Raw genomic sequence first — 24,421 nt, 5'->3', positions numbered from 1 at the left:
GGGATCGAGTCCCACATCAGGCTCCCTGCTCGGCGGGGAGTCTGCTTCTCCCTCTGACCCTCTTCCCTCTCATGCTCTCTATCTCTTATTCTCTCTCTCTCAAATAAATAAATAAAATCTTAATAAATAAATAAATAAATAAATAAATAAATAATCAACTATCTATCTTTTGAAAAGTTTAAAAAGAAAATATCTTTTATATTTACCCCATATTTTACCATTTCTTGCACTCTTCGTTCCTCTTCACACATCCAAATTTCCACCTGTTAATATTTTCCTTTTGCCTAAATAACTTCCTTTAGGATTTCTTGCAGTGCAAGTCCGCTGAAAATAAATTCTCTGACTTTGCTTCTCAAGAGTTGTTTCCAGGGGTGCCTGGGTGGCTCAGTCAGTTAAGCATCTGCCTTCAGCTCAGGTCATGATCCCAGGGTCCTGGGATCAAGTCCTGCACTGGGCTCCTTGCTCAGCACGGAGTCTGCTTCTCCTTCTGCCTGCCACTCCCCCTCCCTCTCTCTCTCTCTCAAATGAATGGATAAAGTCTTAAAAAAAAAAAAAATGTTGTTTCCAGGGATGCCTGGGGTGGCTCAGTCAGTTAAGCATCTGCCTTCAGCTCATGTCATGATCCCAGGGTCCTGGGACTGAGTCCTGCATCGGGCTCCTTGCTCAGCAGGGAGCCTGCTTCTCCCACTGCCGCTCCCCCTGCTGTGTGCACACTCTCTTTTCTCTCTCTCTTTCACAAATAAAATCTTAAAGAAAAAAAGCTGTTTCCATTGCAAATCATATACCTGGATAAGGGACTGATATCCAGAATATATAAAGAACTCTTACAGCTCAACAACAACAAAAAAATAAATCCCAATTAAAAAATGAGCAAGGAACTTTGAATAGACATTTCTTCAAAGATGATACACAAACAGCCAACAGGCATATGAAAAGATATTAATATCACTAATCATCAGAAAAATGCAAATCAAAACCACAATAAAATACCACTTCCCACCCATTAGAATGACCATTAACCAAAAAAGAAAAGAAAAGGATGGAAGGAAGGAGAAGAAAAGAAAATAAGTATTGGTGAGGATGTGGTTCCATATAAATTTCAGAATTATTTGGTCTAGTTTGTCAAAAGGCCATTTGAATTTTGATAGCGATTACACTGAATCAGCAGATTGCTTTGGGTGATACGGACATTTTAATATCAATTCTTCCAATCCATGAGTATGGTATTTATTTACATTTGTGTTCGCTTCAATTTCTTTCATGATGTCTTAGTTTTCAGTGTATAGGTCTTAAACCTTGTTGGTTAAATTTATTCCTAGGTACTTTATTCTTTTTGATACAATTACAAATGAGATTGCTTTCTTAATTATTCTTGCTAATAACTCATTATAAAAACTCCACAGATTTCTTTATGTTGATTTTGTATTCCATTAATTTACTGAATTCATTTATTAGTTGTAACAGGTTTTGGTGAAATCTTTTAGGTTTTCTATAGCATCATGTCATATTTAGGTGGTGACAGTTTTACTTCTTCCTTTCCAATCTGGATGCCTTTTATTTCTTTTTCCTACCAATTGCTGTGGCTAGGATCTCCAACACTACACTGAATAAAAGTGGTAAGAGTGGGCATCCTTGTCTTGTTCCTGATCTTAGAGGGAAAGCTTTCAGCTGCTTACCACCGAGTACGATGTTAACTGTGGGTTTACTACATATGGCCTTTGTTATGTTGAGGTACACTCTCTCTGTACCCACTTCATTTAGAGTTTTTATCAAAAATGTATGTTGAGGGGCACCTGGGTGGCTCAGTCATTAAGCATCTGCCTTTGGTTCAGGTCATGATCCCGGGGTCCTGAGATCAAGCCCCGCATAGGGCTCCCTGCTCCATGGAGAGCCTGCTTCTTCCTTTCCCACTCCCCCTGCTTGTGTTCCCTCTCTCGCTGTGTCTCTCTGTCAAATAAATAAAATAAAATCTTAAAAAAAAAAAACAAGAAAACTTACCTTTAAAAAAAAAAGTATGTTGAAATTTGTCAAATGCTTTTTCTGCATCTATAAAGATGATCATACAATTCTTTCCTTCATTTTGTTAATGTGGTGTATCATGTTGGTTGATTTGTGGATATTGAACCATCCTTGCATCCCTCAAATAAATCCCACTTGATTATGGTTTATTATCCCTTTAATGTATTCTTGAATTCAGTTTGCTAATATTTTGTTAGAATTTTTGCATCAATATTCATTAATGATGCTGGCCTGTAACTTTTAAGAAATTTTTATGTTGTGTCCTTGTCTGGTTTGCTATCAGGGTAATGCCGGCCTCATAAAATTAGTTTGAAAGTATTACCTCCTCAATTTTTTGGAAGAGTTTGAGAAAGATAGGTTTTAAATCTTTTTGAATGTTTGGTAGAAATCACCAGTGAAACCATCTGGTCTTAGACTTTTGCTTGTTGGGATGTTTTTGATTACTGATTGATCTCCTTAATAGTAATTGGTTCATTCAGATTTTTCTATTTCCTCATGACTGAGTCCTAGAAGATTATATGTTTCTAAGAATTTATCCATTTCCTCTAAGTTGTACAATTTGTTAGCATATATTTCTTGGTGGCCTCTTACAATCCTCTGTACTGTGTTGTCAGTTGTAATTTCTCCTCTTTCAATTTATGATTTTGATTTTTAGAACCTTCTCTTTTTTTCTTGGCTAGTCTAACTAAAAGTTTGTCAACTTTATCTTTTCAAAGAACCAGCTCTTAGCTTTATTAATTTTTTCCATTGTTTCTCAGTCTGTAGTTCAATTATTTCTGCTCTGATCTCTATTATTTCTTTTCTTCTACTAACTTTTTCATTTATTCTTTTTTTTCCTAGCTCCTTCAGGTGTAAAGTTAGATTGCTGGAGATTTTTCTTGTTCCTTGACGTAGTCCTGTATTACTGTAATATTCTCTCTTAGAATTGCTCTTGCTGTACCCCAAAGATTTTGGTATATCAGAGTTCTATTTTCATTTGTCTCTCTGTATTTATTTCTTTGTTATCTTCAATGACAAAAATGTTGTGTGGCATGTCATTTAACCTCCCCATTTTAGTGGTTTTTCAAGTTTTCTTCTTGTAATTGATTTCTAGTTTCATACCATTGTGATCAGAAAAAAATGCTCAAAAGAATTTCAATCTTTCTAAATTTATTGAGGCTTAATTGGTGGCCTAACATGTGATTGAGCCTAGAGAATATACGATGTTCACTTGAGAATAATGTGTATTGTTGCTTTTGAATGGAATGTTCTGAATATATTAAGTCCATCTGGTGTCATTTAAGCTGATGTTTCCTTATTAATTTCCTGTTTGGATGATCTTTTGTTGATGTAAGTGGGGTGTTAAAGTCCCCTACTATTACTGTATTGCTATCAATTCCTCCCTTTCAGTCTGTTAATATTTGTTTTATATGTCTTGATGTTCCTATGTTGGATGCATACATATTTATTAATGTCATATCTTGTTGGATTGACTCCTTTATCATTATGTAATGCCCTTCCTTGTCTATTATTACAATTTTATTTTAAAGTCTATTTTGTTTACTGTGAGTATAGCTATAGTAGTTTTCTTTTCTTTTCTTTTTTTAATAAGCTCTACACCCAACATGGGGCTTCAACTCATGACCCTGAGATCAAGAGTCACATGCTCCACCAACTGAGCCAGCCAGGCACCCCTCCAGCTTTCTTTTCATTCCTGTTTACATGGAATAGTTTTCTCCATCCCTTCATTTTTAGTCTGTGTATGTCCTTTCTGAAGTGAGATTCTTGTAGGCAGCATATAGACAGGTATTGCTTTTTTTTTTAATCCATTCAGCCACTGTGTCTTTTGATTAGAGAGTTTAGTCCATTTACAATACTGTAATTATTTATAAGTATGTACTTATTTCCATTTTGTTCATTGTTTTCTGGCTGTTTTCATAGTTCCTGCTTTCTTCTTTCTCTTCCCTTGTGGTTTTATGGCTTTCTTTAGTGTTATGTTCAGATTCCTTTCTCATTTTCTTTTGTGTATTTGCTGTAAATTTCTGCTTTGTGGTTACCATGAGATTCATATAGAACTTACTATGCATAGAATGGGCTGCTTTGAGTTGATAGCAATTAAATTTGAATATATTTCAAAACATATTTTCTTCACCCCTGCCCATGTTTTATATTTTTGATGTCACATTCAACATCATTTGAGGCAGCCCTTAACTATCACAGTTTTAGTTAACTTCACTATTTTTCTTTCTTAAGCTTCATATTTGCTTTATAAGTGATTGATCCTCTACTTTTTAATTTTTTTTTTATTTTGGGGGCAGGGAGGGGCAGACAGAGAGGGAGAGAGAGAATCTCAAGCAGTCTCTACACTCAGTGCAGAGCCTGATGTGGGGCTCAGTATCACAACCCTGAGATCATGACCTGAGATGAAATCAAGAGCTGGACACTTAAATGACTGGGCCATGCAGGCACCTCTGATCCACTACTTTTAATATATATTTACCTTTTCCAGTGAGATTTTTACTTTCATACATTTTGTTATTAATGCCATTTCTTTTCAGTTTAGATAAGTCCCTTGAAACATTTCTTATAAGGCTGGTTTAATAGTGATGAATTCCTTTAGCTTTTGATTATCTGAAAAATTCTTAGTCTCTCCTTCAATTCTGAACAATAACCTTGTCAAGTAGAGAATTTTTGGTTGGAAGTTTTTTTTGCATTCAGCACTTTGAATATGTCATGCCATTTGCTTCTGTCTTGCAAAGTTTCTGCTGAAAACTCTGCTGATGGCCTTATGAGACTTTCCTTTTATGTAATAAGTTGTTTTTCTCTTGCTACGTTTAAGGTTCTCTCTTTAACTTCAACCATTTTAATTATAATGTACCTTGATGTGTATCTCTTTGGATTCATCTTATTTGGAATTCCCTGAGTTTCCGGAACTGTGTATCTACTTCGTTCCCCAGATTAGGAAAGTTTTCAGCCATTATTTCTTCAGGTAAGTTTTCTGCCCCTTTCTCTCTTTTTCCTTCTAGGACCCATAGAAAGTGGACGTTATCCCACTTGATGCTGTCCCAAGGATCCCTTCAGGTATCTTCATTTTTTAAAATTCTTTTTTCTTTTCACTACTGCATCTACACGAGTTCCACTGCTTTGTCATCAGCTGATCATCAGCTCAGTGATCCAATATTCAGTTCACCCAGTCTGCCTTTAAACCCGTCTAGTGTAGTTTTCAATTATTTCACTCTTCAGCTCCATAACTTCTGTTTGACCCTTCTTATACTGTCTCTTTATGAAGGATCTCACTGTGTTCATCTATTCTTCTCCCAAGTTCAGGGAGCATCTTTATGGCCCTTAACTTTGAATTCTTTATCAGGCTGATTTGCTTATCTCCATTTCATTAATGTCATTTTCTGATGTTTTATCTTGTTCTTTCATTTGGAACATATTCTCTGTCTCCTCATTTTGCCGGGCTCTTGTTTGTTTCTATGGACCAGGCAAATCCACCACCTCTCCTAGTCTTGAAAGAGCAGCCTTGTGTAGATGTCACATGCACCTCAAAAGCAAAAATCCCCTCTGACCACCAGAGCCAGATCCCCTATGTGGACTGTATGCACTGTCTACTGTGGTGGCACCATGTCTGCAGCATAGGGTGAGTGAGGCTGACACCTGGCTCAGCTGCAGTATGTGGCTGTGTGGAGCTTCCACCTGGCTGCAACATGTGATTATACTGTGGGAGTGGGCCGGGTTCTCAGCTGGATGCGCCCACTGGCTCTAGCAATTTGAGAGATAATTACAAAATGGTTCCCACCAGCACCCACATTAGCAAGGTAGGATGAGGTCACAAATATGGCACCCACCAATGTCTCCATCTCCAGAGAAAGTCGCAACAGTTTCCTGCCTGACTGACAGATGCCTTAAAATTACTAAGTGGGTTTTCTTCACAAAGGCACTCTTCAAATTGGTATTTTTGTGTTGGTCCTGGGGTGTGTATATGTGCGAACCCTTTAAGAGTGGGTTCTCCATTCCCTAATTTATGGTTTCTCTGGGTATAATCCCAGTGGTTGTAAAAGCCTGTGGCTTGTCTCTCTTATACAGGACCTAAGGATTGGGATGCCTGTTGTGAAGCACTAACCTCCTGCTCCTCAGGAAAGTTTTGTATTTCTGAGTTCCCTCCTGATTGTGTATCACACCTGGGATGGGTGTTTTTACAAGATGATGTCTCTGCCTCTTCTCCCCATCTCAGTGCTGTCTTTTTTGTCCTTTGTTGTAGAGGTTCTGTTCATCCAGTCTTGTGGTCTTTTTCAGAGGAAATTATTTCATGTGTAGTTGTTCATTTGTTATGGGAGGAGCAAGCTCAGAATCTTCCTACATCACCATCTTGAACCCAACTCCTTTTTTTTTTTTTTTGAGGTGAAATTGACATAACACCAAATTAAACATTTTTAAATGAACAAATCAGTGGCATTTAGTACATTCACAGTGTTGTGCAACTAACATCTCTATCTAGTTCCAAAACATTTTTATCACCCCAAAAAGAAACTCTGTACCCATTACACAGTTGCTCCCTATTTCCCTTACCCCTAGGCCCTGGCAAACACCAATCTGAGTTCTGTTTATATAGGTTTACTTATTATAGATATTTCATATAAATGGAATCATACAATATGTGACCTTTGTTTCTGACTTATTTCACTTAGCAAAATGTTTCCAAGGTTCACAACACTATAGCATGTATCAGTACTTCAGTTCTGTTTTGTTTTTCTATATATAGCTGAATAATAGTCAGTGGTATTTGTGTATCTGTTCATCCATCTACAGGCATCTGGGCTGCTTCCATCATTTGGCTATTGTAAACAGTATTACTATGAAAAAGTGTGTACATATATTTGAGTACCTGTTTTCAGTTCTTTTGGGTATACACCTAGGAGTGGAATGACTGGGTCATACGCTAATTCTATGTTTAATTTTTTAAAGAACTGCCAAACTGTCTTCCGCAGAAGGTTAACCATTTTACATTCCCACCAGCAATGTACAAGGATTTGTTTCTCTACATACTTACCAACACTTGTTACTGTTTTTGTTTTTTATTCTAGCCATTCTAGTAGGCATGAAGTGGTACGTCATTGTGCTTTTCGTGTGCATTTCCCTTATCATTAACAAGGCTGAGTATTTTTTCATATGCATATTAGCCAGGGTGCCTGGGTGGTTCAGTCAGTTGGGCGTCCGCCTTCGGCTCAGGTCATTATCTCAGAGTCCTGGGATTGAGCCCCACATCAGGCTCCCTGCTCAGCAGGGAGTCTGCTTCTCCCTCTCCCTCTACTGCTCTCCCTGCTCATTCACTCTCTAATAAATTTTTAAAAATCTAGAAGATAAAAAAATTTTAAATTTAAAAAATTTTTAAAAATGTGCACATTGGCCATTTGTACATCTTCTTTAGAGAATTGTCAATTCAAGTCCTTTGCCCATTTCTTAGTTGGGTTGTTTGTAGTTTTGTTGCTGAGTTGTCACGGTTTTAGTTCTTATATTTAGGTCACTGATCCATTTAGAGTTAATATTTTAATGTGGTGTGAGTAGGGATCCAAGTTTATTCTTTCGCATGTGGATATCTATTTGTCCCAAAACTATTTGTTAAAGAATTATTCTTTCTTGCATTGAGTGGTCGTGACCCTCTTGTCAAAGATCATTTGGAGATAGATATATATATGTTATATATAATAATATAATTTTTATACATTAGTTAATTTCTCTCAATTCTATTCCATTGGTTTATATGTCTATCCTTATGTCAGTACCACACTGTTTTGACTACTGTAGCTTTATAATATGTTTTGAAATGGGGAAGTATGAGTCCTCCAACTCTATTCATTTTCAAGAACAGAGTTTTGGCTATTTGGGCCCACTACAATTTCATATGAATTAAAGAATCTGACTTTCCAGTTCTGCAAAAAGGTCACTAGAATTCTGATAAAGATCACATTTAATCTGTACCTTGTTTTGCATAGCACTGCCACCTCAACAATATTAAGTTTTCCAATCTATAAACACAGAATGTCTTTCCATTTATTTAGGTCTTCTTTAATTTCTCTCAACAATGTTTTATAGTTTTCAGTGTACAAATCTTTCAACTCCTTATGCTTTTGGACAATATTAAATGGAACAGTTTTCTTAGTTTCCTTTTGGATTGTTCACCACTGGTATACAGAAACACAATTTTATTTTGTGTGTTGATCTTATACTGACAAGTTTTCTGAATTTGTGTATTAGCTCTAGTGGGTTTTTGTGGATTCTTTGGGGTCTTCTATATATGGGATCATGTTGTCTACAAATAGAAATAACTTTATTTCTTCCTTCCTAATTTGGATTTTCTTTTTCTTGCCTAATTTCTCTGGCTATAACTCCTACAACAATGTTGAATAGTAGTATGAAAATAGGCACCCTTGGGGCGCCTGGGTGGCTTTGTTGGTTAAGCGTCTGCCTTCAGCTCAGGTCGAGCCCCACGTTGGACTCCCTGTTCGCTGCTCAGTGAGCAGTCTAATTCTCCCTCTCCCTCTGCTCCTCCCCCCACTTGTGCTCTCTCTCTTGCTCACTCTCTCAAATAAATATCTTTAAAAAGAAAGGAGGCATCCTTGTCTTGTTCCTGATCATAAGGAAAAGTTTTCAGTCTTTCACTACTGGATGCTAGCTGTGGGTTTTTCATAAATCCCTTTATCATATTGATGAATTTCCCTTCTCTTCCTAGTTCTAGAGTGTTTCTATTGTAATATAAAATATAACGTGTTATATTTTGTCAAAGTCTTCCATATTAACTGGTGATGTCTGTTTGCTTGTTTCCCTTCATCCTATTAATGCAGTGTGTATTACACTGATTGATTTTCCTATGTTGAACTGTTCTGGCATTCCCACCTGGATAAATTCCACTTGGTCATGGTATATAACCATTTAAATATACTGTTGGATTCAGCGTCTTAGTGTTTTGTTGAGGATTTTTGCATCTACACTCATAAGGAATATCGATCTGTAGTTTTTGTGTTGTTTCTCATCGTGTCTGGCTTTGGTATCAGAGTAATGCTGGTCTCATTGAGTTAGGAAGTATTCTCTGTCCTCCTATTTTGGGGAAGAGTCCGAGAGGAATTTGTGTTAATTCTCCTTTAAATGTTTGGTAGACTTCACCAGTTATGCCGCCTGGTCCCGGACTTTTCTTTGTTCTGGAGGGATTTTTTATTATTATTATTAATTCAATCTGTTTGCTTGTTATAGGTCAGTTCATATTTTCTACTGCTTCTTGAGTCAGTTTTGGTAATCTATGTTTCTAGGAATTTGTCCATTCATGTAGGTTATCCAATCTGTTGATATACAGTTGTTCAAAGTATTCTCTTACAACCTTTTTTATTTCTTCAAGGTCAGCAACAATATCTCCACTTTCATTTCTGATTTTAGTTATAGGTGTCTTTGCTTTTTCCCTTTGTCAGTCTAGGTAATGGTCTGTCAATTTCGTTATCTTCTCAAAGAACCAACTTTTGGTTTTACTGATTCTCTATATTGTTTCCTATACTCTGTTTCACTTATCACCACTTTAATCTTTATTGGCTTGCTTTGGGTTTAATTTGCTCTCTTTTTCTAGTTTCCGTAAGGTGAAAAATTAGATTTGAGTTCTCTGGAGTTCTTCTTCTTAAATATAGGTATTTATTGCTATAAATTTCCCTCTGAGCACTGCTTTTGCTGTATCTCATTATGTTATGGTATGCTGTGTTTTCATTTTCATTTGTCTGTTAATTATTTTCTAATTTCCCCTGTGATTTCTTCTTTGACCTACTGGTTATTTATGAGTATGTTGTTCAATTTCTACATATTTGTGAGTTTTCCATTATTCTCATTGACTTCTAGCTTCATTCCACTGTGACTGAAGATACTTTAATGATTTCAATTATTTAAAATGTTTTGAGATTTTGTGGTCTAATATATGGACTATCCCTTCTAGAATGTCTCATGTGCACTTGAAAAAAATGTGTATTCTGCTCTTACCGGGTGTTTTGTGTATGTCAATTAAGTCTAACTGGCTTATAATGCTGTTCAAGTCCTGTACTTCCTTACTGATCTCTCTAGTTGTTATAACCCTTATTCAAGGTGAAACAAGCATTGTAATTTCTGAATGAATGATTAAAACCATAAATTTTATTGTTGGATTCTGAATTGTGTTGCATTCCTCTAATGCTGGTCTTTATTCTGGTGCACAGTTAAGTTACTTCAGATCACTTGAAGCCTTCTGAAGACTCTTCCCAATGCCACACGTATTACAAGGTCTTTAGACTCTGGATAGTCTAGACACAAACTATTAACACCTTGTATGAATTCTGGAAATGTTTTCTTACTGCTTTCCAGTAGTTCTTTCCCTGACTTTGAGTAGGTCTTGTCATGCATCTACAGCTCAGAACTCAGCCAAAAACTCAAGGAACACCCTCTGCAGATCTCTAAAATGTTTTCATGCTTGAGTGCACTTTTTTACTTACCTATATACTCATCCCTCTCCCCCCAAGTCTCTTCTCTCTGGCACTCTGCCCTGAAATTCTAACCATCTTGGCCTTCCCAAACACCTATCTTTGTTTCTTAATCTCGACAAAAGTGAGTTCTGTTTTGGTTCCTCCTCCTTGCACTGCAGCCTATAAACAACCTCTAGGCTCTAATGTAAACTGGTGTTAACAGAAGGGCTTACCTCATTTGTTTCCATTCTCTCAGGGAGCAGTCTGATGCCACCTGCCATCCAATGTCTAAAAATCATTGTTTACATATTTATATGTTCTCAAGTTGTTTAAGAAGGAAGGGTATATTACCGCTGCATAACAAATTACCCCCAACTTATCATCTTAAAAAACAAGCATTTATATTTTCACACAGTTTCTGAGGTTCAGCAATCAAGAATCAGCTTAGCTGGGTGGTTCTGGCTCAGGATATCTCCTGAGGTTGCAGTCAAGATGTTGATGGGCCAGTGGTTTACAGCTGGAAACCTGACAAGGGCTGGAAGATCTGCTTCCAAGAAGACTCAGTCATACACTGTTGGCTAGAGGCCTCAGTTCCTTGTTAGCTGTTGGCAGGAGGCCTCAATTTCTCACCACATGGACCTCTTCACAGAGCTATTCACAACATGGCAGCTAACTACTCTGAATGAGCAAGGGGTGAGTGGGGAGAGGGGAGGGCAGCACAAAGGGAGAGAGAAGAGGCAAAAGCCACAAGGTCTTTTATAACCTATCCTTGGAAATGATCCATCATTTCCACTACATTTTATTGGCCACACAAACAATGTGTGAGAAGATTATACAATGGCATAAATAGCAGGAAGCAGGGATCATTAGGGCCATCTTGGAAGCTGGCCACACAGAGGAAAAATCCTGTTATGCCAACACAGCAGAAAGCCAAAGTCCTTCCTACATATTTTAACCTCCTTATGTTATTTTTTTTAATCCTCAAACTATAGACTGCATCCTACAGCTTTGAGAGAGACTGGCAGATTGTAGATTCTACTCCACAGCCAGACTTGGAGATAAAATAACTAAGAGTAAGTAGCAGCAGCTTTTAAGAGAAAAGAATAGAGTTCTTGGGGCCTATGGCAAGGAAGAGGAGAGCACTTACTGCAGACCTGGACTTGAAAAATGTCCAAGTGCTTTTCATTCCCCCAAACAACTATTTGACTCTAATGACCAACCTAAATGTCTGCCCTCCTTTCTCTTCAATCTCCAGAACCAGACAGCAATAGCAACAGCAGTATTAATAGCAGTAGCAAGAGTACCAGGGCCAATGCTAAGCATTTTGCCTTTGTTATTAGTTCAATTACTCCTCACAACAAACCTGTGAGATAGGTATCATTATCCCTTAAACTCTAGGCCTTAGTTTCTTGATAATCCTACCCCAGCTTTACACTTTACAGTGTATCTTGGCACACCTTTATTCTTCCTACATAACACCTTGCTCCCTCTTGCTCTATAGGGTTCTCCTACTCTTCGTGCACTGAAATACTGTTTTGTCCTGCCTGTCCTCCCATTCCACTTGAGTCAGGCCTTAAAGATTTCTCTTAGCTCCCATGTTCCCAACAAAAACTCTTTCAAAGAAACCACCAGACTACAGAGACTTCTGTTAATCCCCTCCTGCTGGGCTCTCCCAATACTACCGCTGCCTAATATAGACTTCCCCTTAAACCCTGTAGAACACATGCCCTGTCAGTCTCTTTCATCAACTAATCCCAAAAACTTTGCCTTATTTCAGCCACTCATTTAAAAATATTATTTCAGGGACGCCTGGGTGGCTCAGTCGTTAAGCGTCTGCCTTCGGCTCAGGTCATGATCCCAGGGTCCTGGGATGGAGCCCCGCATCAGGCTCCCTGCTCAGCGGGAAGCCTGCTTCTCCCTCTCCCACTCCCCCTGCTTGTGTTCCCTCTCTCGCTGTGTCTCTGTCAAATAAATAAATAAAATCTTTAAAAAAAAATAAAAATATTATTTCACACACACATGCTTTCTTTATATTTGCTACAGCTTAATGTTAAAATGGGTTTCCTTTCCCTGGCGGTTTAAATTAATCACCAAGGAGAAAGGTCCAAAATATACCAAATTCCTACTTAGTACAGTACCCTGGAAACATAGGTTCCCACTAGTTATTTGTTGAATAATGAATGAAAAATATAAAGTAATGATTATAAATACTAGCTCAAAAAATTCTCAAGGGCTTAAAATCCAAAAAATTTTATTTACAAATAAAAAGAAAAAGTTACCAGTAGACACATATAAACAATTCACAAAAAGACAAAACACAAAAGAACAACAAACAGAAGCAAATCGTAGAAAAGCAAATTAAAATATCACTTTTTGTCAGACAGATCGGCAAACATTGAAAATTTGTCAAGAAAGTAAGGAAACAGGCATTCTAATAGATATAATTTTGTATTTTTGGTATTTATGCATCAAACATCTTTAAAATTTGCATACCCGTTTGACCAGTATTTCCATTTCTAATAATTACTTATAAGAAAATAATGGACAAAGGAACATAGTTATATGTAAAAAAAGAAAAAAAATCACTGTGGCACTAACTATAATACAAAATCTGTCCAACAATAAGGGTTTGATTAAACAAATTTTAGTAATTCCAAACTATGAATTATTAAATCACTTCAGAATATTATACAATCCCAGTTTTTTAAAGTAACATATATTCACATAAAAACATACCTGCATAGAAAAAAATCTAGAAGTATACACCCCAAAATGTTAGCAGTGATATCTCTGTAAAAGAATAGTGGAATTATTTGTGATTTTTTTTTCTTTTTCCTTATCTCTACTACTTAATTTTTCTACATGAGTAGCACATGGACAACACACATTCTTAGAAGGCAGAAGTAAAAATGAAGAGCACAATTTAAAGGTAGAAGTGCGGGCGCCTGGGTGGCTCAGTTGGTTAAGCAACTGCCTTCGGCTCAGGTCATGATCCCGGAGTCCTGGGATCGAGTCCCGCATCGCACTCCCTGCTCGGCGAGGAGCCTGCTTCTCCCTCTGGCCCTCCCCCCTCTCATGTACTCACTCTCTCATTCTCGCTCTCTCAAATAAATAAATCTTTAAAAAAAAATAAATAAAGGTAGAAGTGCCATTTCTATCTCTATAATAGAACATGGAACATTCCCATGTTCCCTGATAATAATCATGTCAAGCAGAATTAATATCAAGTAAAATATTTCAATAGCCTTGTTTTTAAGCAGTTCTAGGAACACACATGGAAGAATCTGTTAATACTATTCAGGCATCTTAAGACAACAAACAAAAAGACCTCTCAAATAAAAATTTAGTATTAATCCAAAAGACAGTGTTGAAAAATCACATAGTAAAAACCTCAAAGGCTTTAAGGTGTCAGCTTCAATTGCCTTTTCATGCCTTTTCACATTTATCTTGAGATAAATCCCACTCTAATGGGAAAGCAGTTACCATTAAAATGATAAAACATCAATCACTCATAAGTTTAAGAATTCAATGCAACTTTAAGTTTGGCTGAAGAGAAAGTCTTCTCTATAACTTCTATTCCAAAATAGATTAATTTTTCTCCTCAGACTTGAAGATCTGGGGGGATAAAACTTAGTCGATAACAAGAGAGAATCCTCAGTTGAGTCTAGAAATATATGTGTGTTACAAGCAAAGCATGTATACCTCTAAGCACTGTGTACAATTTCTAGCCAAAGCACAGGGAACGGCTTGTGACCCTGCAGAATGTTGCCTAAAATTGTAAGGCCTGATTCAACATGACTGGTAGCACAGTTAAATCTTCATTAGGACTAATCTATAATTTTCAATGATGTTGACAGGCATAAAATGAATGTTCTTTCCACCTGTCTATGGTAGAATATGAAACAAATTATTCTGACTGTATCTGTGTAATTAACAGCAGGTATCCATACATTTAGCATCAACACAAACCTACAACATAGTTTGCAAGTCATGTCTCATAAAACTCCATCAATGAATCCAATGGGATTTGGCAACAACTATGAAAGTACAAAAAGCACTAAGCATAGTACAGCTGTAAGATTCTTTTAAACCTACATTATTAGTAACATCTTTGATGAAAGCAATATTGCACAAGAAAATTTTCTAGTACAAGGAGAAAATCAAAGAACTTTGCATAAGAAAGAGATTTTATGTTAATGGCATCTGTGCAAAGCAAGCATATAATACCTAAACTAACAACACAATTACGTGATTATTGTTGAAAAGAATGGAGATCTCCTTGCTTTAGTGACAATCCTAGCACCAACCATCCACTTATTCAGTAAATGTATGAAAAACCATATACAACCAGAACTATTTCTAGGACATGGGGAGATTAAAGAATAAACAAGCAAAGTCGCTACCTTCATGGAGCACATGGTCTAATAAGAACAGAGATGTTAAGCAAACAATTACATATTTGAATATAACTGCAAATGTCAGAATGTCATTAAGGGCAGGGTACTATGAGAGCAAATAGGAGGATTGGGAGCCAAGTGAGCCAACCACAAGGGAGAAAGAGAGGCCCAGAGAGAGGTAATCTATGCAAAGCTCCTGCAGCTGGAATGACTCTGCCCAATGCAGGAACCGAAACATTTAGATTGGAAGCATTTAGATTGTTTGCTGGGCCCATGTTAATTCTGAGATGTATAAAGACACCAAGTTAAGAGATCAGGTTGGTAACTGCTACATGAGTCTAGAGCTTAGGAAAGAGATCTAGACTAAGTATAAACTTAGAAATCATTGGTTTAGAGATGGTGTATGGTGCACAGGCACCAGAGGGTATTACTTAGGCAAGGTGTACTGAACAGGGTAGGGCCAGGCGTGTATTACTTCCTCAAATCGCGCACACAAAAGAGTCATTACTTCTTGTCATCAAATAACTTCTCTCTCAATTTACAAAATCTGAAATAAAACAAAGTATTTTCTAATATTATAATACAAAGCCCTATTTGTTCAGAAAGGATAAGATTAAATGTATAAAGTTCTTGGAGAAATGCCAAGACCCAAGGAAAATATTTTTTTCAGGGAGTCTAAGACATTGTATGCTAACGTTTATTTAGCAAGGCACTTCCTTCTAACCTTTTCCAGTGCCCTAGAAAAGGAACGTTTTTTAACACACTGATATAACTGCTTCACCAGATTTGTCACTAGAAATGCTTTCATTCTGCAAAACTGCCACCTACTGAAGCTAGATCACAATTGTAAACATGCTGAATACACCAAGTCCTGTAGGGATGTAACATCAAAAAGACCAGACACACCTTGTGTTCTGCACACTCAAAAGTTAACAACTTTCAGAACTATCACTATAATCCTTAAACAACCTGCTCTGCACAGTCTCCTATGATGAATATATAATATGTAATTGCTCTGTAAAGCAGTGGTCAGGGTTATGGTTATAGAAAAGCTGGGTTAAAATGTTCCACAATGTATGGCCCAAGCACCATATTAAGTAGGACATGCCTTAACACAAACTCACCTGATTTATTTGAAGCATGTTAAAACAATATTGACCAAACTGCTGTATCCCTCACGGCTCCAAAAACTGGAAAATGAAAATGAAGAAATAAAGTTCAACTTAGTTGGTGATCTCAATGATTAGCACTTTAAACACATGTCCTTGAACAAAATCAAATATAAAATGGAGTAGATCCAGATCAACATAGAACTTTCTATGATGATAAACATGTTTTATACCTGCACTCTCTAATCCAGGAGCCACTAGCCACAAAGGGCTACTGAGCACCTGAAATGTGGCTAATGCAACCAAGAAAGTAAATCTTTTAAGTTTTTTTAAGTTTTCTTTAATGTTAATTTAAATTTAAATAGCCATATGTGACTAGTGGCTAGGGGACAGTGCAGATCTAGGTTGAAAAATGTCCCTTCTGGTTCTACAACTCTAAGACAATTTTAGCAAAAGTGAAGCTATTAAAAATAATCTAAAAATTTCAGATTAATATTTAATATACAGTCCCCTTTCTCTATAAGGTTTTAAACAGCTTTGTTTCCGAACTATATAAGCTAAATTAAGCCTAAAGAAGATGCATCACATACTCCTCTAGGTGATAGGGAAGAGTACACAGATTACCTAAAATGATTTTTTTTCTGTTTGTGGTTTTGTTTATCATCACTATAAAAACAGCACGCAGAAAAAATTTCACATAAAATTTTCAGAAAAAGAAATCACCGTCCTGACACATTCCATTGTTGTATTTGGATTTGTTTCCTTCTAGGTCAGACCTCCTCGCCATGGTTGTATTTCTTTTCATGTGGCAAATCTCTTCTACACTTAATTTAAAAAGAGATTGACCAAAGAAGGGCAGAAAACCCAAATCTATAAACAAAGAAATCATGGGTTCTTATAATGGTAAAAGTTTACATAAAAAATAAATTATGGCAGGGCCTCAGTGGGTTAAGCATCTGGCTTTGGCTCAGGTCATGATCTCAGGGTCCTGGGATTGAGTCAGACTCTCTGCTCAGTGGTGAGCTTGCTTCTCCCTCTCCTACTGCCCCTCCCCCTGCTCATGGTCTCTCTCTCTTGCTTTCTATATCCCATATAAAGGAATAAAATATTTTAAAAAGTAAGTAAGTAAATAAATAAATAATTTACGGGGCACCTGGCTGGCTCAGTCAGGAGAGCATACAACTCTTGATCTAGGGGTTGTGAGCTCAAGCCCCACACTGGGCGTAGAGCCTACTAAAAAAAAAATAAGATAAAGAAAAATAAATTATGTACAGATCCCCCCCAAATTATCTAAAAAGCAACAACACAGTCTTGATAAGCAGCAAAAGAGCTAAATCCCGCCACTTGGGTAGAAACTTTCATGCTATGAAACTTTAAGCTTTCTCTCAGAAGCAGAGGTTCTTAACACACACACACACACACACACACACACACACACAGATTCACGTATACATATATATGGCTACCATTTTCCTCAAGATGACCAACTGGGGTCAATTCAAAATGAATTTGAAAGTTTTCTATATATATACATACATATATATATATCTCTATATTATATATATTTTTATATATATATGTAATAACAGTGGCCTCAGCATCTGTAACAACTTTGTATTTTCCAAAAGAATCATATGCTGTAGAAATGGCACAAGGCCTGAGGATCACTTAATTTGAATCTTAGTCCAAGCTCTTCTGGAGATTACCTTTTGAGCCTTGGTAAATTACTTTATGTGTCTTTGAGTTCTTTTTCTTTCTTTCTTTTTTTTAAATCTGTAAAAAGTAAACTAAGGTCATTGTGGGAGGCAGTCTCTAACAAATAGAATACAACAGAAATAATGAGATACCACTCACAATATTGGGTTACAAAAAGATCACAACTTCCATCTTGGGTGTTACCTCCTCTCGTTCTCTCACCTGTTTGCTCTGAAGGAAACCAGCTGCCATATTGTGAGCTACCCTTTGGACAGGCCCAGCTGGCAAAGAACTGAGAGAGGTCTCTGGCCAATAGCCCAAAAGAAAGTGAGGGCCTCAGTCCAATACCCGCCAAGCAAATGAATCCTGCCAAGAACTGTATGAATGAGCTTGGAAGCAGATCTTCCCCCACTCAAACTCTCAGATGAGAACACAGTCCCAGCGATAGCTTACCTGCAAACTCTAAAAGACTTGAGCCACAGGCACCAGGTAAGCTGCACCCAGATTTCTAACCCACAGAAACTGAGATAATAAATGTTTGTTTTAAGCCCTTACTTTCCAGGGTAGTTTGTTATGCAACAATAAATAAGACAATCCCATTCAACTCTAAACTTCTATAATCCTATGGTGCTTTAGGTATTAACATATCCAGGTGGGTCAAAAAAAAATCAATTCCCTGTTTAACATGACCAAATGAGTTACATTAGAGCTTGAAAATGATAAATTATGAAACTTAAACATTTACATTTTATTCAAAAGATGAAATCACTAAAAAGTGTAGGAATAGTCAAATGGTACTAAATACACTAGCTATAACTAAAAGTACAAACCCAACCAATATCCATTTTTTTAACTGAAAAAATTTCATTTGGAAGTTAAAATGTGAATAAACCACTAAAAGCATCTCGGTGACTTAGTGTCCCTTACTTTCTAGAATTTAACATTAGTAAGCATTCACCAAATCAGAGAAATCCTACTTCGTATTATTTAATGTAAGCCTCTTAAAGTAACAAATGCTTATCTATAGACCTGTATGTGTTTCTTCAATATTAGAGTTTTTTGGGTTTAATTCCAATGTAAGTAACATACGGTGTTATACTAGTTTCAGGTGTACAATATAGTGGTTCAACAATTCTGTATATTACTCAGTGCTCATGATAAGTGTTCTCTTAATCCTCTTCACCTATTTCAGCCATCCCCCCACTTGTTTTCTACAGTTAAGAGTCTAGCTTTTGGTTCGTCTCTTTCTTTTCTTCCTTTCTTCATTTATTTTGTTTCTTAAATTCCAAATATGAGTGATCATAGAGCATTCGTCTTTCTCTGAGTGGCATATTTCACTTAGCACTGTATTCTCTAAATCCATCCATGTTGTTGCAAATGGTAAGATTTCACTTATGGCTGAATAATATTCCATTGTGTGTGTGTGTGTGTGCGCGCACATCTTCTTTATCCATTCATCTGTCGATGGACCCTTAGGTTGCTTCCATAATTTGACCATTATAAGTAAGACTGCAATAAATATACAGGTGCTCTTCAACATCAGAGTTTGTAACACTAGTGGCTGATTCTAGGAAGTAGACACAATAAGATATCAGGGTACATTTTTTAAAGTTCTAATCTTCTGATATGCAAAAGGTAATTGTAAGAAGAAACAAAAATAAAAGCATCTATTTGCTTAAAACTGACCATATAATTTTAAAGAATTCTGTTTAAGCCCCTCTTTCACAATTATAAAGATCTGTATAAATTAAAACATGGAACTATGTCTATAAGAGCACTCTGTGAGGTAACTGGAAAATATTCTGAAGTTACTCCTTTTTTACCAACAAATTTTATTACATTTAATTCAATATAAAAATTATAATTCACAACCACATTATGGACAATTCAGAATGCCCAGTGACATGTCTTTAACACTTTCTCCTTTACAGACATGCCTGCTCTACTGTCCTACATTTAAAACAACTTGATAAAGTATCAGTAAAATGCAGAGCAGTTTTATACTGCCCCTATGATATCACAAAATCCACCTCTCCTTTCTCTGTCAAAAAAGTTTCCAGCTACAGTTCATTCCAATTACAGCTAAGTACTTTTAGAGAAACCTATTCATATGTCCCAAAAGTGCCCTATAGTGATATCCAGTCAAGCACATTAGGACATGCAGTTCCAGATTCCAAGCTACTAAATGAAAACAGGCAGGGCAGTTTATGGAGAAAGGGCACTACTAACGTAGAAGACTTGCTGCTCATGAAGAATTGGAAGTCCAACGTGTATCTGAAATGTACTGCTGATACAACTTGCTGCATTTATTATTACATTTTGCCCAGCTGGTAAGTTGAAAGCTGTACAAAAATCAATCTATAAAATCTTCAACAATACTGCTTCATGAAATGGCATTATTAAATTATCTACAAATTTTTATATCAGCATCCATCCCACCATTGACAGGTAATCCTCACTTAAATGCTTGTTTGACAATATGAAAATCAAAAACATTTACTACCACCATTCTTAGGCTCGAAAATACCATAAAACTAAGTATCAGCTCAAAACTTCTTACTCTAAAAAATTCATGGGGTCCTTAAAAAGCATTAAAAAGTGGATTTTCTAAATTCTCATTTCTTTTTAAAAGTACATACCCCAAAACATTTTTACATAAGAAAAGCAAAATAATTTAGTATAAATTTTAGTCTCCTAAGAGCCTATGAAAGATTCTAAGTATATAGAAATTTCACCACCAAGAAAAAAAGAAAACTTAACATTGATCAGACACTAATGTTATATACCACATGCTATATTTTGCCATTTTTACAGTAATTCATTTAATCCTAATCACCTTGGGATGTAGGTGTTATCTCCACTTTTCTAGAAGTTGTATTATATCCCCATAGTCCACTGCTCCGATTAAAACCTAGTATGGTCTGGTTTGAAGTCCTCATCTCTTTATTATACATTAAATTTATAAAGATTTCACTTCTTAAAATTTTTCCTGTCACGAAGGTCTTGACCTATAGAACTCTGGCTCCTATATCAAACTTAAGGCTCCTATACAGAACTTTGGGGATTTATTTAAAATCAAATGATCATACATACATAAATATAAATTATAACTATTATGGATTTTAGACACTCACTTAATATTTTCTTGACTACCTATAAGAGGCACAAATATATCTACACATAATTTGATCATACCGTGCATGTCTCCAACTATTCTGTCCAACTAATATTAACACAATGCAATTTTGCAATATCTAGGTTTTCCTCTCTTTATTATGATCTGTATACACGAATGATGACACCCAGAACTCAAAGTGAATAAAAGGAGGGCATAATAGTAAAGAGGTTAGCTACAAAGAAAAAACCCCAACATACTGACCAACTATATCTTCCAGAATCTGATCCCAAACAGGAAAAGCACTCAGCCTCACTTTCTGTACTGTTTACACACTAAAAAGTTTGATGATCATCTTTGATATTTTTGATATTTTTTGTTGAAAACCAAACCAGCTCACTCTTTCCCAGAACTTCATTCCAGGCAAGCCAAGTAAGCTAAAATATAAACTGTATATGGTTTTCCATGCTGATGAGAAATAAAGAGGCATGATGTAACTTACCCTCAAGAGGTCCAGGAAAAAAATATTATGTACATGTGACTGACAGAGATCTAGTGGTAAGTGGGTAAAACGGTAACAGGTGAATCTGAGTAAAAGTTACAGGAGTATTCTTTGTATTATTCTTATTCTTGCTACTTTTCTATAAGCTTGAAATTATTTCCAAATAAAAAGTTAAAACTTAAAAATTATATGCCATTCTATCTGTAGTTAACAATACATATTCTGATTATACAGCAACATTTTTACAAATACAAAGAGGATTTTTGAGGAAAACTTCAGTGATTTGTTAGGAAATATGCACCATATCCTACCAACTAACAATCTCTTAGGAATAAATTTCAAACTACACTACCATGTAATGAAATGTGGCAATGGTGACTTGAGTTGAAATCACAGCAGGAAAAAAAAAAACAGCATACACACCACAGTTTGGTATAAATGCCTCACACATTTAATACAGGCCTGCTGCAAAATGCAGCAAATCACAATTCAAGTAATATGCGAGATCTCTAGTTTGCAGTAAAATATAGACAAACTAAACAAACACTTGCCATATTACAAAACAACTGAGATGCAGGATGTCTTGGTTTTGATTGTTTTATTAACTAAGATTTTTTTTTTTCCCACTGCAGCTCAATTCACAACAGTATATTTGAATCATCTTAAGACAGGACTAGGAAAGAAATATCCTCCCAGAGAAATGTTGCAATCTTCTCTCCTACAAGGTTACTATTATCCTGCATTCCCATCCCAATTTTGAATTCAAGTGTTCACCACGGTTTCTTAAAATGTAAGGATGCATCAGAAGAGAAGCAATGCTCGGCAAAAGTTCACCAAAATTGTGAAATCAAACATTAAAAATAATGGTTTTCAGCTAACAGTAATATACCTTTAAAGGATCATCTCTATCGTTTCTGAAGGAACCACCCACTTTAAAATCCTTTAGTACATTCCCTTAATTGACTGGCCCATCTCTACACCAGTAGTTCTTAACCTTTGGGGGGGGGGGGTTACGCCGAGTACGGACCCTTTCCCAAGAAAATTATTCACAAATGCAAAATTCTGCACATATTTCCAGGGGCTTCCAGAACCCCCGAAGCCATTATCCCCACCCCCCTCCCTAAGAATCCCAGTTCAGCGTCTCCTCGATTGCCTCTGCAGAACACTCCCCTCACCACAATCCCCGGCTCTCCCCGGGAGGGACTGGAGGCTCTGCCCTCACGCACTGGATTCTGTAACTGATCTTTGTCTCTCCGCCCAACTCCCTTCACCTCGGCAAGGTCACTAACTGCCAACTACCCCTTTAAGCCGAGCCATCACGGTAGTAGTTCCTACGAGCCGCAGCAGAACTTGCCTGTCATAGGATATATTTTGTCCCCTCGGCCCCACCTACCTTCCCCATTTCGGCGCGTTACGTCTTCACCACTTGCCCATTATACAGAAATAGCCACCAGCACCACCCCCCGGCGCGCCCCTGGCCCGCCGCTCCTCCCGCGCCCCCAGGGCCATTCCCCGCAGACCCTCCTTGGGCCTCGCTCCATCTCCTCCCCTCCTCTCCACTCCGCAGGGACCCACCCTCGGGCCCTCCGCCTCCCCCCCGCAACAACGCCGCTTCACCCACCGTTCCCTCTTCGGGCTGTTCCCACCGGGGCCCCCAAGATCCCACCTTCCAGCGCCCTCCGTCGGGCGCCTGCCTCCCCCACCACTCCCCCCCCAACCCCGGCATTCCATTTACGCCGGCCTCCTAGCCTTCCTCCCGGCTCCTCCCCTCCGGACACCTGTGTCGTCCCACCCCTCCACACACGCCCCCCCCAATTCATTCGCCCCGTCCCGGGCTCCTCAGCACCCCAACAGTCGTCCTCCCCTCCCCCCTCCCGCCAGGAGAGAGCCCGAGGAGGGAGGGAAGGCGCGGGGGAGGGGAGGCCGCTAAGGGGCCGCTCTTCTCGGGGTTCGCCGCGCGCAGCGGACCTGCAAGGCTCCCCAGCGCCCTCTGTCTCCTCCGCCAGCGGGGCGGAAGTCGAGGCCTCCCGGACGCCCCCAACGAGGGTATTTACCTTCTTGCCAAGGACACTTTGCAGACGGCTCCAACATTGGCAAGCACTACAGAGAACTGACCCCGCTCGGCCGCCGCCGCCGCCTCCGGCTTCCACCCCTCGGGCTCCCCGCCCCCCGCCTCCGCCCGCCTTCCCTGCGCTCCCGCCGCGCCCTCCCGGGCCCGCGCCGCGCGCCCCCGCCTGCGCAGCCGCTCCCGCGCCCCAGCCAGCCTGTAGCGCGCGCGCGCTCGCTCCCGGCCCTCCGCGGACCCGGGCCGCGCGCCCGGCGCCGGCCCTAGCTTCATTCCTCCTCCCGCCGGCCCGCGGCCGAGTGCGGCCATTGTTCGCGGCGCCGCTCCCGCCCCCTGGCGGCCGTCCGGTCCCCCGCAGCAGCGGCATCCGCGGGCGCTGCGGGGCTAGCGCGGGCACAGTGGGCCCGGGGGCGAGGGCCGTTCCCTGAGGCCTAGGGAACTAGGACAAGAGAGTGCAAGGGGAGCGCGCCCCGTCCGCAGTCTCCTGTTTCCCCGCTCGGCTTCCTGGCCTGGCTCCCCGCCCCCTCGGCTGCAAAGGGTGGGCCTGAGGCAGCCCTTTCCACACCTGCACTCGGCAACTGCCTGCACCGCCCGATTGACCTTCTGCTCTTTCTAGACGCTGCTACGCGCCCGGATTCTTTGCCCGTACCTTCCCCAGGCTCTCTGGCTGCCCCCCTTTGCTCTGCTGGGGACACGCGACCATCCCGCGTCTGCTCCGGCCGCCGCTGTGCGATGCACGGTTTAGCGGATCCTGCACCTTTCCAGACTCGGGGAGGAGGAGGGGGGCGGGGGAGGAGGGGTGGGGGTTAGTGCAACTGTCTCGCCCAGAAAACACTAGTGATCAGTAATCACCTGCTCTCCAAGATCGGCAGCGTGGCCAGACTACTCCACCAAAAAAAAAAAAAAAAAAAAAAAAAAATCTTATTTGGTGACATTAAAAAGAAATCCTTTAGAACCAAAAATGAGGACCATCTTAAAACAGTGCCCTAGATCCTAGATTGTTGAGGCAAGAGTGCCAGAAAACTCGAATTACTTCTTGATTCGTCCTGGTTTTGATGTGGGTTACAGA

The 24,421-nt window shown here is 38.8% G+C and overlaps 1 protein-coding gene across 6 annotated transcripts in view; it reads right to left on the bottom strand.

Moving 5' to 3' along the window:
- STAU2 (staufen double-stranded RNA binding protein 2) overlaps positions 1 to 24,022 on the bottom strand; it is a 305,497-nt gene extending 281,475 nt beyond the window's left edge. For 2 of the 6 annotated variants that reach the window (XM_088022799.1, XM_028109310.2), the window contains exons 1-2: positions 24,002 to 24,022; positions 15,991 to 16,056 (exon numbers count right to left, since the gene is read on the bottom strand). Coding sequence is in view for 3 of the 6 variants with exons in the window: in XM_028109310.2 (XP_027965111.1) it covers positions 15,991 to 16,008 (18 nt within the window). In the remaining 3 variants the exon portion in view is untranslated. Of the gene's footprint in view, positions 1 to 13,205; positions 13,246 to 15,990; positions 16,057 to 23,341; positions 23,446 to 24,001 lie in introns of those variants that run through there. The other 4 variants (XM_028109301.2, XM_028109331.2, XM_088022800.1 and 1 more) reach the window with 4 other exon arrangements.
- Between the last annotated feature and the right edge of the window lie 399 nt (positions 24,023 to 24,421).

This window comes from Eumetopias jubatus, unplaced genomic scaffold (genome assembly GCF_037043125.1).
Source record: "Eumetopias jubatus isolate StellerSeaLion01/CBP00866 unplaced genomic scaffold, mEumJub1_p1.0 scaffold_4, whole genome shotgun sequence".
In the NCBI taxonomy this organism is placed as follows: domain Eukaryota; kingdom Metazoa; phylum Chordata; class Mammalia; order Carnivora; family Otariidae; genus Eumetopias; species Eumetopias jubatus.
This window is presented reverse-complemented; position numbering and strand designations above follow the sequence as displayed.